The sequence below is a fragment of the Lagenorhynchus albirostris genome, chromosome 2 (assembly GCF_949774975.1).
Source record: "Lagenorhynchus albirostris chromosome 2, mLagAlb1.1, whole genome shotgun sequence".
In the NCBI taxonomy this organism is placed as follows: Eukaryota; Metazoa; Chordata; class Mammalia; order Artiodactyla; family Delphinidae; genus Lagenorhynchus; species Lagenorhynchus albirostris.
The window spans coordinates 77,593,051-77,610,707 of record NC_083096.1 but is presented as its reverse complement, the minus strand read 5'-3'; the positions used below and the strand labels follow the sequence as shown (position 1 = coordinate 77,610,707).

At 46.0% G+C, this 17,657-nt stretch overlaps 1 protein-coding gene across 2 annotated transcripts; it reads left to right on the top strand.

Moving 5' to 3' along the window:
- Positions 1 to 1,852: 1,852 nt before the first annotated feature.
- PSMD4 (proteasome 26S subunit ubiquitin receptor, non-ATPase 4) lies at positions 1,853 to 10,892 on the top strand. Of its 2 annotated transcripts, none has more exons than XM_060138908.1 (10): positions 1,853 to 1,987; positions 6,485 to 6,625; positions 7,636 to 7,750; positions 8,140 to 8,226; positions 8,470 to 8,538; positions 8,708 to 8,923; positions 9,310 to 9,418; positions 9,582 to 9,713; positions 9,798 to 9,865; positions 10,600 to 10,892. In XM_060138908.1, the coding sequence occupies exons 1-10, from the start codon at positions 1,962 to 1,964 to the stop codon at positions 10,768 to 10,770; spliced, it is 1,134 nt and encodes a 377-aa protein (XP_059994891.1). In that variant the 5' UTR covers positions 1,853 to 1,961; the 3' UTR covers positions 10,771 to 10,892. The 2 variants fall into 2 exon arrangements, with proteins under 2 accessions (XP_059994891.1, XP_059994885.1); XM_060138902.1 differs by having other exon boundaries at positions 9,310 to 9,427.
- Positions 10,893 to 17,657: the final 6,765 nt, after the last annotated feature.

Below are 17,657 nucleotides of genomic sequence, written 5' to 3'. Positions count from 1 at the left end.
AGCTAAATTTCTGGTTCCTGCCCCTCCTAGCCCATCTTCAGAAATAGTGCCTCCATTCTTGTAGTTGCTTAGAATCAACTCTAGTGTTTTCCTTAACACTCCCGTTTCTTACATCCTCCAACAAATCCACTGGCAAATTTTCTAAGTTTTGTATCGTATGACATACTCAAAATCCATCCATATGTCACTATTTTCACGTCTTGTTACCACCCTACAATAAGCCACCAGCATACCTGATCACTGAAGTAGTCTGCTAACTGGTCTGTATCCTGTTCTTTTCCCCCCACAGTCTGTTCTCAATGCAGCAGCCAGAGTGATCCTCTTCTGAAAATTTCCAACAGCTCCTATCTCAGAGTCCTTAAAATAATCTTTGCGACTGTACATGATTCAACCTTTCCACTCCCTTTGCCTCTCTGGCCTCATTTCTTCTCTCTCTCTCCCTCTACTCCAGCCTTCATGGTCTTAAGTACACTCTTGCCTCAGGGCATTTGCACTTTCTCTTTCCCCCAGGTATCCTTCAGGTCTCTTTTCAACTGTAAATCTTCCCTAATATTCTGTTTATATAAAAAGGAAAACACATCCATCCTAGTTTTATCATTTGACAATATATTTACTTATTGGTTTATTATCTGCCTTCCCCATAGAATACAAGCTCCACAAGGGCAGACTTTATTATGTTCCCTTCCAAGTTCTCTACATCGTGTAGCTCCTTTTCAAAAAAATGTAATTCTTGTCTTGTTTTTAAAATATTTTGTTTATGTTTGAACTTGTCACTAATTATTTTTCTGTGCTTTCTTATTTTTCTTCCCTTTGCTGTCTACTATCCTGTCTATGGTTACAGTGACAGGTTTTGGTTTTTTTTTTTTTCTCTAGTGATACAGAGATTTAACTCCTACCAGCTGTGATGGTTACCAATAACTTTTGAACATATCCGTTAAAACTTTACCAACATTTAGGTAATATCTACAACACACTTGCCATCTCCATCTACTATCTACCATCTCTGTAGTCATGCCTTGGTCCCCCGCTCCTTTCCCCGCTTCCTTCAAGATAGAGACCTGGAATTTCCGGTTTTACTTTGGAGTCTGTGTGTGTGTGTGTGTGTGTGTGTGTGTGTGTGTGTGTGTGTGTGTGTGTGTGTGTGTGTGTGTGTGTGTGTAGGGGAAGGTAGGCCAAGGCATTTATTTGTTTATTTTATTTTTGGCCGCGCGGTGGCATGTGGGATCTTACTTCCCTGACCAGGGATGGAACCTGTGCCCGCTGCAGTGGAAGCGCAGAGTCCTAACCACTGCAGGAAATTCCCAGCCAAGGCATTTTTTAATGTAATTCTTGATTAAGAAACCAAAACGGTTGACTAGGTTGTCTCCCATTCTTTGGGAGATTAGTTAAAATTACTGATTCGTCAAACTTTTTCTGCATTCCTACCATGTGTCAGGCTATGTAGTGGACTCAGGGATAGCAGAGATTGCCACCTTTCCTGCCTTAATGCAGTGGGAAGGATAGATACACAAGCAAATGCAATTCAGGGGCATAAGGACTTAGTAGTTTGATGAACAAAGTGCCATGGGGAACAGAGTGAGCTGGAAAGTCACTAGTCATCCCACCACTTTTTAAAAATGCTGATGCTGGAACAGACATAGCCACAGAACTTTCAAAGGTTCCTCCACAGCTTCTCTTAGATCCTGTCGGCAGGGAACCCCACCAGAAAACCTGAACGGCAGGGCAGGTGGAGGTGGGACCCTCTTTTTCACGTTATCTCGCCTCTCCCCCAACACCCACCCGCCCGAAACGTCCCTTTTATTTTGGCGGCGCCTACAACTCCCAGAACGCAACGCGGAGGATGGAGGCGGAACCAGCTGGCGGAGCTGAGATCAGTGATTGGTGATGAGCGCTGGGCCAATTGGAGGAGTTGTTGTTAGGTGGTCCAGGAGAACCGGTCGGGGAGGCAGGAAGGCGGCAAGATGGTGTTGGAAAGCACTATGGTCTGGTGAGGAGCTACCTCGGGCCCCCGTGGGGAGCGGGACTGGGTCGGCGGCACGTGTAGCTCGGAGGCCGGGCGGACCTCGGGTGGGTGAGCGCGCCTGATGGGCGAGATGAGGCCTTGGGCCGGGAGGGAAGGAGCCCCATCGACTCCCTGAGTCATCCCGGGGCCCCGGAGGTAGTTCCCGGAGGACAGGCCCGGGGTACTCCCCTTAACCCTCAATCCGCGGACAGTCATTGATCGGCCCTGCTGCCTTTCTCTATTCCAGCTTCGTCTTCTCTAGCCCAGCTCAGGCCTGTCTTTAGCCAGAGTCTTCCTTCTCGGACTCATCGTGATAGTCTTCTGTCCTTCTCTCTTCTTCTCAGAATGATGGATGTTAGAAAGAGAGATGATAAATCCCTTCCCCGCCCCATTCAGTCTCTAACTCCATTGCCTTTCCCTGTATCATCTTCAGAGGTACTCTTTATAGCTTGCTTTCTAAGTGTCAGACATTTAATTTACTTTATCTGCCTTAAACCTCGCAGTACTTCAAGGTGAACATCCCTCCCTTTTGCAGATGAGGATACCAAGTCTCGGCAATTTTAAATGACTTATACAAAGTCACACAGCTAATTAAGTGGTGAAGCCAAGGTTTAAACCCAGGATTATCTGACGCAGAGGCTCTTATCCAGTGAGCTAGCTCTCTTCATCAGTCTCAGACATGGCTGAGTAGCTATTGGGAGTCAGATTTGCAAGTCTGATTTGCAAAAGTCAAACTTTTGCAAGGTTTCAAGAGTTTCTTCTAAGTGTGAGCATAGAATAAAAACAGAATAGTACACAAACACACACAAATCTCCAATTGCATGGAACAGACACCTAGGAGTTTTCTTTTTGCCGGGAGGATAGCGTTGCCAGATAACATGTTGGATGCCCAGTTAAATTTGAATTTCACATAAACAATAGTTTTTAATATCAAAAAGTGGCTATAAGTGTGTCACAAATATTGTGTGGGGCATACTTATACTAAAAAGTTATTGTTCATCTGAAATTTAAATTTAACTGGGAGTCCTATATTTTCGTTTGCTAAATATGGCAGCCTGTGGGAGAGAGCATATTAAGAGTAGAAGGAGGACAGGATTTGGAATCCAAAAACCTGTGTTTTTAGTACTTACCAGCTGCATGTTCTTGAGAATGTAGTAAATCTCTCACTTTATCTATAAAATGGGACTATAATAGTAACATCTACTTGTAGCACAAGTAGGCAAAATGTAGGTCGTGGTGGTCTGTAAACTGTACAGCACTGTACATCTGTTAGTTGCCATGGTACTTGAGTCCTCAAGAAAGAATTTAAGAAGGGCCTTGAAGGGACTTAGACAAATGTTAAGGAGAGGCCATTACGAGTAGCGAGAAGGGCATAAAGAAAGCTGCTGAAGTGTAAATTATCAAGGCATGTTTAGGAAGTAGGAAATAGACTAGTATGACTTTATTATTAGGTTGTTGGTTTAAGGTAGTTCCTTTTTTTAGAGATAGGTAAATACAACCAGGTAGAAGACCACAAATGTCAGGCTGAGGAGGTTGAGTTCCGTCCTGTACCCTTCAGTACAGGACTACTGAAAAAGTTCTGAGGTTGGTCGAGGCAGAGCTGTATACAAAATGGAATTTAAGAATATTGATCTGGCTTGACGTATAGGAGGAAAGATTAGGTCCAGAGAGACGTATTGGTGGCGTATTGTACTAGCCCGGCCTTAGAATAACGGTGAGAGCCACTCCTTTTCTCATGCTTTGCTGTGCATCAGAATTCACTGGAGGAGCTTATTAAAAAATTGTGTATATTTGACTCTACTCTCAATCTTCTGAATCAGACACCCAGCCAGGGAAGTTTAGGCATCTGTATTCTTTTTTTTAAATGAAGGCTTTATGGAATAGCTGAATAATATCATAAGCCCTTTTTGATATGATTTTTTTTTTTTTTTTTTGCGGTACGTGGGCCTCTCACTGTTGTGGCCTCTCCCGTTGCGGAGCACAGGCTCCGGACGCGCAGGCTCAGCGGCCATGGCTCATGGGCCCAGCCGCTCCATGGCATGTGGGAACTTCCCAGACCGGGGCACGAACCCATGTCCCCTGCATCAGCAGGCGGACTCTGAACCACTGCGCCACCAGGGAAGCCCTGATATGAATTTTTGTTGGGAAAAATAACACACCATTGCACAAAAGTAGTCACAGGAAATACATATATTATTCCATTCATATAAAGTTCAACATTGGGAAAATTAAACAGTACACTTTTTGGAGATGCATACATAGTTGTGAAGGCATCTGTGTTTTTAACAGTGCCAGCACCACCATCACCCTCCAAGTGGTTCTGATGCACGCATGACAGTGTGAGAACTACCGCCATGTTCTGCACTGTGAGTTCTCCCTCCCTCTCAGGCCCCGCTGCCTCTGACACCTTCCTTCCAGCCCTCATCCATCCGCTGGTCTTGCCCACAGTCTTTATTTTATTTTATTTATTTATTTTTGTTTGTGTTGGGTCTTCGTTTCTGTGCAATGGCTTTCTCCAGTTGCGGCGAGCGGGCCTCTCACTGTCGCGGCCTCTCCCGTGCGGAGCACAGGTTCCAGACGCGCAGGCTCAGTAGTTGTGGCTCACGGGCTTAGTTGCTCCGCGGCATGTGGAATCTTCCCAGACCAGGGCTCGAACCCATGTCCCCTGCATTGGCAGGCAGATTCTTAACCACTGCACCACCAGGGAAGCCCCCCACAGTCTTTATACTTAGCTATTCCATCTGGATGATCCTCAAAGCTTCCATTGTTTTTATATTTGGACTCACCTGCTGTATTTGAAGCTAGAAAGGCAGTTACTTCCCTGCTGGGAAAGTAATTGGAAACGGTGTATCAGGGAAAAAAGAATGTAATGCATGGTCAGTAGAGTCTGCCCTTGACCTCCTTTATATAGATTGAATTTCCACTATAAGGACTAATCTGTGTTTCATGCTTACTGTTAGGCACTGTGCTAAGTGCTTTCCATGCATTTAATCCTCATAGCAACCCTGTGAGTGTAGGTATAATAAAACCCATTTTACAGATGAGGTAACTGGATCTTAGAGAAATTAAGTAGCTTCCTCAGGATCACAGAACTAGTAAGTAGCAGAGTGGAGATTTGAGCCTGTGCCTGAACACTGCCCTTCCCTCCCTTTCTACTTGTCTTCCAGTAGCTTCTTAATTACCTCTCTTCGTCACTTTTATTTTATTTTTATTTTATTATTATTATTTTTTTTTGCGGTACGCAGGCCTCTCACTGTTGTGGCCTCTCCCGCTGCGGAGCACAGGGTCCGGACGCGCAGGCTCAGCGGCCATGGCTCACAGGCCCAGCCGCTCTGCGGCACGAACCCGTGTCCCCTGCATTGGCAGGCGGACTCTCAACTGGTGCGCCACCAGGGAAGCCCTCTTCGTCACTTTTGATTTGTATTTATTCCCAGGCGAAGGATAGTAAAGAAAAAAAAATTGTCCCCAAGCCCATATTTTGCTTGCCAATAGAAATGAGGTGTCACATCGAGGACACTGCTTCCTTTTGGAGTGCTAAGGGACCTCAATTCATCAAGAATTGATTCTCTGCTGGGATATATAACTGCTTCACTTACCTGCCTTCTTTTGGTCTCCAGGAAGCTGGCCCTTGTATTTCATGTTATTTGGATTCTTCGCGATTGTGAAAAATTGCAGGGAGAGTGTAGGCGAGAACCCCAAATCTATGAAATCTCATTTTTTTTTTTTTTTTTTTTTTGCGGTACGCGGACCTCTTACTGTTGTGGCCTCTCCCGTTGCGGAGCACAGGCTCCGGACATGCAGGCTCAGCGGCCATGGCTCACGGGCCCAGCCGCTCTGCGGCACGTGGGATCTTCCCGGACCGGGGCACGAACCCGTGTCCCCTGCATCGGCAGGTGGACTCTCAACCACTGCGGCAACAGGGAAGCCCTGAAACTTCATTTTTGCAGTTCAGTCCAGCTGCCAAAGCTGTTAAACATTTAACCAGATAATTACGTTGTGCCTTCCTGCACTCAGTGCTGCCAAGTGTGTATTATTTTACAAGTATTTTACAAATATTTTTAAGTTGCCCTCTTCATTGCCTACCTTTGGAATACTCCTATTTTAGTAGCAGACAACATGTTCCTCCATAACCATGATTAATAACACTTAATGCACCTTATAAGAAGGTGGTTGTGGTACATTAGTAGCTCGCAGCCTTGGGTACTTACATTATCACTTGTGGAGACTTAAAAAGTTTTTCCTCCTTTGGTTATTTTGAGGCAGTAAGTCTAGAAGAAGGCTTGGTCATCTGCATAAAGAGAAAAGAAAAAGAAAAAAGGTTGCAGGTGATTCTCTGTTCCGCAAAGACTGAGAGCCGCTGCCATACACGACAGTGCCCCTCACAGGAGAGTTGTTGAAGGAGGTGGGGGTCCCTGGAACTGGAGAGGATGTCTCAGATCCTGCAGTGTGTCTTCTCTCTCCTCCTTCACCCTAATCTGACAGCGTGGACAACAGCGAGTATATGCGGAACGGGGACTTCCTACCCACCCGGCTACAGGCCCAGCAGGATGCCGTCAACATAGTCTGTCACTCCAAGACCCGTAGCAACCCTGAGAACAACGTGGGCCTCATCACACTAGCCAAGTACGTGGGGCAGAGCAGGAGGGGTTTGGGGGAGGCGGGGGTGTTTTCTGTATGTGACCCACTGTGGTGCCCAGGTACCTACCCTTTTGCAGATTCCATGAGGCTTCCATGAGAACTTCCTAGACTGCCTTCTTCACTGTTCAGTATAAATATAAACAGCAACTTGTTTTTAATATTAACCTGAATTTAATACAGTTATGAAGCTAAATCTCCCGGGGTAAAATTTCACAGTGTATTTTTTCTTTTTTCTGGATGCACTGCGCGGCATGTGGGATCTTAGTTCCCTGACCAGGGATTAAGCCCCCCCCTTCTAGTGGAAGTGCGGAGTCTTAACCACTGGACCGCCAAGGAAGTTCCCACAGTGTATTTTAAAGGCAGTAAAAAGCGGTTTTGGGTCAGAGCCCCAGGGCGTATATCACACAGCCTATTACCCCAAAAGTGATTTGTTTTAGGAACTGATAATCCTCAAACGAGTGACCACCCATCCCGATATACATGTTATTAGCTAGAAAATGGGTCTAGAAATGGAGAGGGTAGGAGAGATAAGAAGGCGCATCCAGATATTGTAGAGGATTCCCAGGGCTCCGAGAGCAAGATGACATGAGAGAGGTTGGGGGAAATATTGGGAGGAAGAGGGCAAGTTTCTCACAAAATCAACCACTTCTTATTTTCTGTGTTTCATGTCTAAACACTAGATGTTTTTCCCTAGTTTTATTGAGATGTAATTGACATGAAGTTTAAGATGTACAAGATAATGATTTGATAAATGTGTATATTGCAAAATGATCACCACAGTAAGTTTAATTAATACCCATGTCTCACATAGTTAACAAATTTTTTTCCTTGTGATGAGAACTTATAAGATCCACTCTCTAAACACAAGATATTTGATTAAGAAAAATAGAGATTACAGTTATTATCAAGATCCCTAAAGAAAAGATTAGTCAAACACAGTTTGGAGGCACTTGTCCTGACCTGAAATCACAGAAGGTGCTTTCCCCACATCCCAGTGACTGTGAAGTGCTGACCACACTCACCCCTGACACCGGCCGCATCCTGTCTAAGCTCCACACTGTCCAACCCAAAGGCAAGATCACCTTCTGCACTGGCATCCGCGTGGCCCATGTGAGTCCTGTTGGATCCCTTTGGTGGTTCCTCCTTGCTCTGGGCTTCTGCCTCCACCCTTGTTCATTTTTCCCCTGGACTCTGGAGCTAGAACCAGCGCAAGGGAGGAGAGGTGACCTAGAGAAAGGAGTAGAAAGGATATGATGGGATGAATCCCAGGATCGGTGAAGATCATGAAGGGAAACATCCCTAGAATTGAGAATTAACCCCTCTTCCTTATCCACGGAGAGGCACAGCAAGAAGGGAAGGGTGTAGGAGGGGGTTTAGACCTGGTGTGAGCATGATGGTAGGCTCGAGGTACACAGAAGCCATAGAAAAAGAGCAGAGTGACAGGAAAGAGCTGGGTGATTCCTCTGGCTGACTCCAGGAACTTCCTCTTCCTTTTCAAGCTGGCCCTGAAGCACCGACAGGGCAAGAATCACAAGATGCGAATCATTGCCTTTGTGGGAAGCCCCGTGGAGGACAATGAGAAGGATGTGAGTCCAAGTGATAACTGGGGAATTTGGGCACCACATGTTTGGGAATGGGGTCTATTGGCCCCTAGGAGAGCCAGAGAGGCATTGGGTTCATCACTTTGGGGAAAGGAGGATGTGCAGAATTCAGTGTTTCTGTTGGGGGACCTTGGAGAGGTCTACCAATTCCTGTATGCTTTTGTGAGGTGTGTCATCTCCCATCGTGGTATGGAATAGATTTCCTTATTTCTCTCCCCTTCTTCGCAGCTGGTGAAACTGGCTAAACGCCTCAAGAAGGAGAAAGTAAATGTTGACATTATCAATTTTGGGGAAGAGGTGAGTAAGGACCATTCGGGAGGCATTGACTGCTGTGGTTGTAAACAGAGAACAGTCCTTACCCAGAGGAGTGTCTGCATGTGGGAGAGTAGCTACAGACAGGAGCTGACATGGCAGAGAATGGGGGGCAGGGCGAGAAGGAGAGCCTCCTATGTTCTTCCCTCCCCAGGAGGTGAACACAGAAAAGCTGACCGCCTTTGTAAACACGCTGAATGGCAAAGATGGAACCGGTTCTCATCTGGTGACAGTGCCTCCTGGGCCCAGCTTGGCTGATGCCCTCATCAGTTCTCCAATTCTGGCTGGGGAAGGCGGTGCCATGCTGGGTCTTGGTGCCAGTGACTTTGAATTTGGAGTGGATCCCAGTGCTGATCCTGAGCTGGCCTTGGTGAGCAAACGTTGACCTCAGGGGACCTTCCTTGTCCTCCTCTACTGGTCCACACGGCACATAGCTTCTCTAGGGCTAGACAGTCCTAATACCCTTGCTCGTTTTCCCAGAGCCCCTCTTGGTCCCTCTTCCCCACAGTTCTGTCTCATCTCTAGGGATACCAATGTCAGACTTTCTCTTGTTCACTTCTCCCCGTTAAACCCCAGGTTTCTCCCAAGTCCGTCCTTTTTTGCTATATCACCTGTTATCTCTCCAGCCCCTTCCCCATGTGTATAAACCAGAAGCTCCCCCTTTACGGTTTGTTCCCACCCCTCAGCTGCGTTCCCCAGCTGCCTTCCCTGGTGCCCAGGGCTGGAGAATGTCTGACTTCCCTTGCCCTTGGCCAGGCCCTTCGTGTTTCTATGGAAGAGCAGCGGCAGCGGCAGGAGGAGGAGGCGCGGCGGGCAGCTGCCGCCTCTGCCGCTGAGGCCGGAATTGCTACGACTGGGACTGAAGGTGAAAGAGGTGGAATCTGAAGTCCCGGGACTGCGGGGTGCTCAGTGGAGGCCTGGTGTAGATGGGGGTGGGGGGTCTGGCAGTGTGGGAACGCGTGGGCTTGGGGGTGGGTCTTTGTGGAATATGGCATGGTTCCACCCCGCCGCTCTCTCCCTTTTCCCAGACTCGGACGATGCCCTGCTGAAGATGACCATCAGCCAGCAGGAGTTTGGCCGCACGGGGCTCCCCGACCTAAGTAGTATGACCGAGGAAGAGCAGATTGCATATGCCATGCAGATGTCCCTCCAGGGCGCAGGTGAGCCAGAACCTGGGTGGTTGTGCTGAGGCGGAGACATTGGGTGAGGACATGAAACTGAACGGACTGACCTCTTTTCCTCAGAATTTGGCCAGGCAGAATCAGCTGACATTGATGCCAGTTCAGCCATGGACACATCTGAGCCCGCCAAGGTAAGGGCCAGCAATAACTCCCTGCCCCATCAGGCTTAAAATCCCCTTGTGTTCAGATCCTCAGCCCACTAGGCCTGGGACTGTTCCTCTCTTGGGGTTTCATAGATGAGCTCTTGCAGGAGCAGAAGGAAAGAAACACATGGATGTACATTCCTTGTATGTCAACCTTGCTAAGGCAAGAATGCTAGTGGCCAGAGTTGGAGAGGTGTCCTGGTATTTTGTAATTTTCCTTCCTTGCTGGTGGGAGCAGTCTGGACAATTCTCAGTGCTATCATCTTCCCAGGAGGGTGAAGAAAGGGTCCAGGAAAAAAGGGGGAGAGTGGGTGTCTGACAGCAGGAAACCTAAAGGTGATGGCATCTGTTTTTATCCTTTGAGCTCAGAAAGCAGAGTTCTCAGGCTTCTCCTCTAATCGGTCAGTAATAAATGTTTGGGGGAATTCTCTGGTGGTCCAATGGTTAGGACTTGGCACTTTCACTGCCGGGGGCCTGGGTTTGATCCCTGGTCGGGGAACTAAGGTCTCGCAAGCCGCGCCAGTGGGGCCGAAAAACTAAACGAAAATAAATGTTTGAGTTCATACTGTGTATAGGCGCTGGGTATCTTCCCAAATCCTCCTTCCTGTCCTTGGCCAGAGGTGCCCTCCATCCCCAGTCAGGTGCGCTCCCATCCTCCTGCACTTGCTTGCTCCCCAGCCAGCCTACCCCCGCTGCCCCGAGCTGACACAGCCCTTTTTCAGGAGGAGGATGATTATGATGTGATGCAGGACCCCGAGTTCCTTCAGAGTGTCCTGGAGAACCTTCCAGGTGTGGATCCCAACAATGAGGCCATTCGAAATGCCATGGGCTCCCTGGCTTCCCAGGCCACCAAGGATGGCAAGAAGGACAAGAAGGAGGAGGACAAGAAGTGAGACTGGAGGGAAAAGGGAGCTGAGCCTGTGCAGGGGGCCGAGTAGGGTAGGGTGGGATATAGAGTTAGATGCGTTGTCTGTGACCACTGCAACCTAAATAAAGCTTGGCAACTTTTTTTCTTTTTTGCTTCAAACAGCGGTAGCTTTGAGTGTGACCATTCCCCTTCCACCCATCTCCACCCCTGACAATCCTTCCTTAGGAAAAACTTAGCTGCTGAGAGCCACCTGTGCTAGGCACTGGGGCCACAGAGGGGAACAGAAAACAGTACTGGCCTCTGGCCTTTTTTGCTGTATCACCTGTTATCTCTCCAGCTCCTTCCCCATGTGTATAAACCGGAAGGGCCAGCCTGTAAATGAGCAGTACCTGCGTCTAATAAGTGTCCAAAGAGAGGCCTGAACAGGCATTGTGGAAATGCTGAGGAGAGAGCGCCAAACCCTTGCAGCCTCTGGGAAGGCCCCTGGAGGCAATGTTTGAGCCCTCATCAGCCAGCGAGCAAGAGATAGGGATGCTTCCAGTCCGCAGGAACAGCGTGTGCTGATGGCGCAGAGGCACTTTGTCACTCAAAGACCGGTTGGGCGAGTGACAGGAGATGGAGGTGGAGAAGTCGGCAACAGTCAGAACACCAAAGGTCAGGGATCTTTGAGGCCTGACTTTCTCAAGGTGGGGTCTGTGAAGGAGAAACATGATGTGTCTCCTTGGAGCACCATATTTAGAGGAAGGTTTTTTGTGGGGCATGGACTAGAATGCACAATTCACATAATCTCCCCCTTTGTTTATTATATTTGAAGAGGTAAATAATATTTTACACATAAAATACTTAACCTATATATAAATTGTTACGTGTAAGAAAACTGACATATCTGAAACCACTCAATGTAAGAGCTGGAATATTCCTAACACCTTGTCACATACCTATGCCTTTTTTTTTTTTAAACATCTTTATTGGAGTATAATAGTTTTACAATAGTGTGTTAGTTTCTGCTTTATAACAGAGTGAATCAGTTATACATATACATGTGTCCCCATATCTCTTCCCTCACCTATGCCTTCTTGAACCCACCTCTTTACAGCCTCCTCAGACATAACTGTTATCTTGAATTTCACATTATTTTTTCCCCTTCACAGTTTTCTCATATACATAAAGATTTCTGACGAGAATGTTTAGTTTTGTATGTGTTTGAGCTTTATAAAAAATAGTTTTAGGGAATTCTCTGGTGGTCCAGTGGTTAGGACTCGGCGCTTCCACAGCTGGGGCCCCGGGTTCAATCCCTCATCGGGGAACTGAGATCCCACAAGCTGAGTGGCATGGCCAAAAAAAATTAAAAAATAGTTTTATACTGTGAGACTTCCGGGACTCACTTTTTTTTTTTTTTTTCTTTCTTGCGGTACGCGGGCCTCTCACTGTTGTGGCCTCTCCCATCGCGGAGCACAGGCTCCGGACGCGCAGGCTCAGCGGCCATGGCTCACGGGCCCAGCCGCTCCGCAGCATGTGGGATCTTCCCGGACCGGGGCACAAACCCGTGTCCTCTGCATCGGCAGGCGGACTCTCAACCACTGCGCCACTAGGGAAGCCCCCAGGACTCACTTTTTAAACAAATGTTTTGTTTCTGAGGTTCATCAGAGTTGCTGCACATAGCTGCTGCTTGTTCATATTTCATGGTTGTATATATATCATGTGAATATTCTACAATCTCTCCATTTTCCTGTGGATGGATCTGGCATTGCTTCCAGTTATTTTTCTATTACCAACAGGATCACAATGGAATTTTTCGTACACCTCTCTGGATGCACCTGTACAGGAGTTTCTTTAGGATACTTTACAGGATAATGCTGAATTGTTTTTCAAAGTGGTTGTATGAATTTGCACTCCTTCCTGCAGTATAAGAGTTCCTATTGACCACATCCTTTTCAGCCCTAGGGATCATTAAAAGTTCTTAATTTCGTCCAAACTGGTGAGGATAAAATGATAACTCATGGTCTCCTTTTTTTTTTTTTTTTTTTAATATTTGGCTGTGTTGGGTCTTCGTTGCTGCACGCGGGCTTTCTCTAGTTGCGGCGAGTGGGGGCTACTCTTCGTTTCGGTGCATGGGCTTCTCATTGCAGTGGCTTCTCTTGTTGCGGAGCACGGGCTCTAGGCGCGCAGGCTCAGTAGTTGTGGCTCATGGGCTTAGTTGCTCCACGGCATGTGAGATCTTCCTGGACCAGGGCTCGAACCTGTGTCCTGTGCATTGGCAGGCGGATTCTTACCACTGCGCCACCAGGGAAGCCCTCTTTTCACTTTTTTTTTTTTTTTTTGCAGTACGCGGGCCGCTCACTGCTGTGGCCCCTCCCGTTGCGGAGCACAGGCTCCGGACGTGCAGGCTCAGCGGCCATGGCTCACGGGCCCAGCCGCTCTGCGGCATGTGGGATCTTCCTGGACCGGGGCACGAACCCGTGTCCCCTGCATCGGCAGGTGGACTCTCAACCACTGCGCCACCAGGGAAGTCCGCTCTTTTCACTTTTTTTAAAGGTATCCTTTAGTAACCAAAATTCTTAAATTTAATGTCAAATTTCTCAATCTTTCAAGGTTAGTGTTTCTGCATCCAGCACACTCTTTTCTAGGTCAGAAAAATAATTCTGTTTTCTTTTGAAAGTTCTATGGTTTTGCCTTTCATATAGAAATTCTATATTCCATCTAGAATTGATTTCTGTGTACACTGAGAAAGGGATCCAATTTCAATTTTTTAACATGGAAAACCATTTGTTATGGCATTGTTTATTGAAAAAAAACCCTCCTTTCACTGTACTACTTTTCTTTTTTTTTTGGCTGCTTGTTTTGGGTCTTTGTTGCTGCACGCGGGCTTTCTCTAGTTGCAGTGAGCGGGGGCTACTCTTCGTTGTGGTGGGCGGGCTTCTCATTGCGGTGGCTTCTCTTGTTGCGGAACCCGGGCTCTAGGCACACGGGCTCAGTAGTTGTGGCTCGCGGTCTCTAGAGCGCAGGCTCAGTAGTTGTGGTGCACGGTCTTAGTTGCTCCGCAGCATGTGGGATCTTCCCAGACCAGGACTCGAACCCGTGTCCCCTGCATTGGCAGGTGGATTCTCAACCACTGCGCCACCAGGGAAGCCCTCACTATACTACTACTTCTGCCTGGGCCAAGATTCCGTGAATTTCATTTCCAGTATCCTGAAGTCAGACCTTAAAGCCTGCATGTAAACAAGCTTCCACCAAATGAAGCTAGAAAACCTACTTTGTGCTTACCTTATATTCATATTGGATGAGTTCTATTTCTGAATAATGAAGTTGTAAATGCTTGTGTCTAAATTTTAGAGGGAGACTGGTTTTGTTTTGAATCAAATATTACTTGAAAGAAATGTCTCATCATCTAGGGCTTGGGAATCTTTTATAGGTGTTGGTTATAAAGATATTGGTCACTTTGGCTTTCCTGGGCTTGCGTGTAGTTCCCCAGCAAAATCATATTCTGGCGAAGTCTACCCATCAAGTCACGATGGGACCTGTGTCCCAGTCTCTGGTCCTCTGCATACCAACTGGGTGACTTCAGTGTTCATGAGGATGACTCAGCCAACACCTTGGCCTCTTCCAATTCAGAGATGATCATCACAGTTCATAATCTTTTGTACTCAACGGCACCACCTTAAGAAATGCTCCCTGCTGGAGTCAAATACTCACTTGGCCCATGGACCTCTCTCTTTTCAGATCTCCCACATTAATACTCCATGTATGCTTTTCAACAGTACTGTGAAAAATGTGTGTACTCTGGGCAATTCCACTTCAGGAACTTACTCTAAATAATCGGTGATGTGCCAAAGACATGTACAAGGGTGATGAAAAAATGAAAACAACGTAATATCCAACAATTACGTTACATTATTATGGAATAATACACTATCAATAAATTTATTTTGGAAGAACATTTAATGGCATTGCATATATGATTATAATATTAGCAAATGCTTGTATAACACAATGTGCCAGGGACTATTCTAAGTGCTTTACATGTTTTAAGTCATTTAGCTTTCACAACAACCCTATGAGGTAGCTGTAGCATTATTAGTTCTGTTTTATAATTAAGGAAACTGAAAGCCAGAGAAGGTAGGTAACTTACTCTACAGTGATGGTTCTGACAATGTGGTCTGTGAACCCCTAAGGGTCCCCAAGACCCTTTCAGGGGGTTTGTGAGGTCAAAACTATTTTCATAATAATACTGTGCCATGATGTTATTCGCCTCTTCCACTGCGTTGACACTGGCACTGATGCCAAAGCCGTGGGGGTAAAAGTGTTGGTGCCTTAGCACAAATCCAAGGCGATGGCACAACACTGTGCTGGCTGTCATTGTGTCCGTCACCCCCATATGCTCCTGGCTTGAAAAAAACCAAAAACTGTCCGTGATGAAGCGTTAAAACAAATTAATTGTATTAAATCTCAACCCTTGAGTTTACATACTTAATATGTTTGAGGTAAAGTGGGAAATACCCATAGAGCACTTGGCCGCGTCCTGGAGTACAGTGATTGACCTGGGGAAGGGCGCTTGTGCGGCTTTTTGAGTCGTGAGATGAACTAGCCACTTTTTCACAGAATAACATCTTTACTTGAACAAGCTATGGTTACTCAGACTTGGATGTTTGGCAAACACTGTCTCAAAAATAAATGAAGTGAGCCTCACTTCAGGAAAAGCAGCTACAGTTTTTGTTGTCTGTGATGAAATTTGAGTTCTCAAGTGAAATTTTGAATTTTGGAAAACTTACGTGTGCCACAGTGAACTTGACATTCTCAAAATCTTTTAGATGGATATTAATAAATTTCTATTATGTATCAAAATTGTATATTGTAGTGTGCCAACATTAGGAAGATCTGCATTATGCAATGAACCAATATTCTCCAAATAATCCATTTCAAATGCAAAAAAAACAATGGATTCAAATGTAACAGGTTGCAAAAAGTTCACTGATAACGGTTTTGGATTCCACATTGTGACTAATCTTTTAGAAACTACTGTGTATCAAGGTTTGGTGTAGTATCAAAAATATCCACAGCTGTTGGAAAAGGGTTTTGAAATATTCCTCCCTTTTTTAACAACATATCTGTGAGGCTGGATTTACAGCAACATTTTGCAACAGACTGAATGCAGACACAAATATGAGAATCCAGCTATATTCTGTTACAGAGACTTGCAAAAATGTAAAACAGTGCATCCTTCTCATTACATTTTTGTTTTGGAAAATATAGTTAATTTTTCATGAAAACTGAATTATGTTAACATGTAATAGGTTTATGGTTGCTATTTCTTAATGGATTAATATTTAAAATTTTCTGTTTTAGTTTCTAATATAGTAAATATCAATATATATAATTTACATAAACAAAAGCTCTTGGGAATCTTCAGGTTTTAAGAGGATAAAGTCATCCTAAGACCAACAAGTCTGAGAACGGTTCTACAGCCTGGGAGTGATGGAGCGGAGGACAGCACCCAGGAAGTTTGGCTGTAGAATCCATGCTCTTGCGACTGAATTAGACACAAACCTCTCCTCTTGGGGCTGTAGCTGAACCCAAGTCCCCCTGGCTATTCAAGGTCTTCTTTCCTGCTCAAGTTCGAGTGGCCAATGATGAAACTGAGTTTGGTGCAAGCAGGACAGGCTTTTATGCAATGGCCAGAGAACAGAGAAGGGGGGTTCTAAAAGCACCTTCTCCCTAAAGGGAGGGGTGTAAGGGAATTTTAAGGGTTAGGAGGCAGACAGTCATCGGGGCTCTAGGAAAGGGGCAGGGATTTTCAGGGGCAGCCGTGGCGTGTGCAGTCTTCCACATTCCTTTGCACATGGCATAAACTGTTCAGGTAAAGTGCAAATGCCGCCTTTGTGTGGAGATCTTAGCAGGGTAGTGAAGCAAAGGTAACACTCGGACTGCTTCAGGTTTCATCTATGCAGGCGGGTTGCTGAGGTCAATTCAGAGCTGGTTTGGGGGCAGTTGAACACTGTGTATCTTGCAAAGTACAGCTGCAAAGCATCTCTGCCAAATAGCAGGTACATTCGAAGCAAACACAGATAAATCAGGGCAAGTGTCCTTCAGTTCTCAGGGGTTGGTATGGAAACACAGAGATGAATCAAGGCAAGGAGAGCGGCGACCTTTAGCCTACTTTGTCCACCATCTTGGACCTAATCTGTTCAGTATGGTTTTTTTCTCTGGCCTTTGTAACCTGTTGATAAAAGAAAAGTAGCCTGTCAGTTTCAGCCTCCCAGGTCTGGGCTGCATAGCATGGGTGACACTTAAATGTTTAATTATACCTATTGTTTCCAAGATTAACGCGAGGCCTGCCAAGACAGAGGTGAAAATGTCTTAGTATTTATTTCTGGAGGATAGAAACCCAGATTTGTGGTGAGGTGTTGCTTTTATGAATGTTTGAAAATGTTTCAGAATGTTACTTTTGTAGTACAGGAAAACGTAAAAATACTTCTTTGAACTCAATTTCTTTTACTGATAGCTTCTTCCTTGCTTAGTTTCCATCTCTAATGAGCAAAGACCTCATAACCTATCATTTAAAGTACTACTTGCCAATAACTTCATCTCCCAAGCTCCGTTTTACCCCACACTTGCCCGGCTAAACCCCAAGCATGGATTGGTTCTCAACCATCTACCTTTTCAGCTTTTTCTTCTAGACTTGTCACGTTCAGAGAGGTTAAGTCATTTGAGCAAGGGTGCTTAGCTAATTAGGGGTCAGAACCAAGATCAAAACCCAGTCTATCTCACTGGAATGTGAGCCACCACAAAACAGCTATTTCCCATTATCAGCAGCCCTCTCCCCATTTCCCTGCAGCCACGACTTCATCACACCTTCCTTTTCTCCCCTGTCACTCTCAGCGGAAGATGTCACCATGACAGAGGGAGGCAAGGCCC

Coding starts and splice junctions, on each gene's coding strand:
- PSMD4 (XM_060138902.1), top strand. CDS start 1,962: ATGGTGTTGGAAAGCACTATGGTCTG. Junction 8,227..8,469: donor TGGAGGACAATGAGAAGGAT/GTGAGTCCAAGT, acceptor CCTTCTTCGCAG/CTGGTGAAACTGGCTAAACG. Junction 8,924..9,309: donor CTGATCCTGAGCTGGCCTTG/GTGAGCAAACGT, acceptor GCCCTTGGCCAG/GCCCTTCGTGTTTCTATGGA.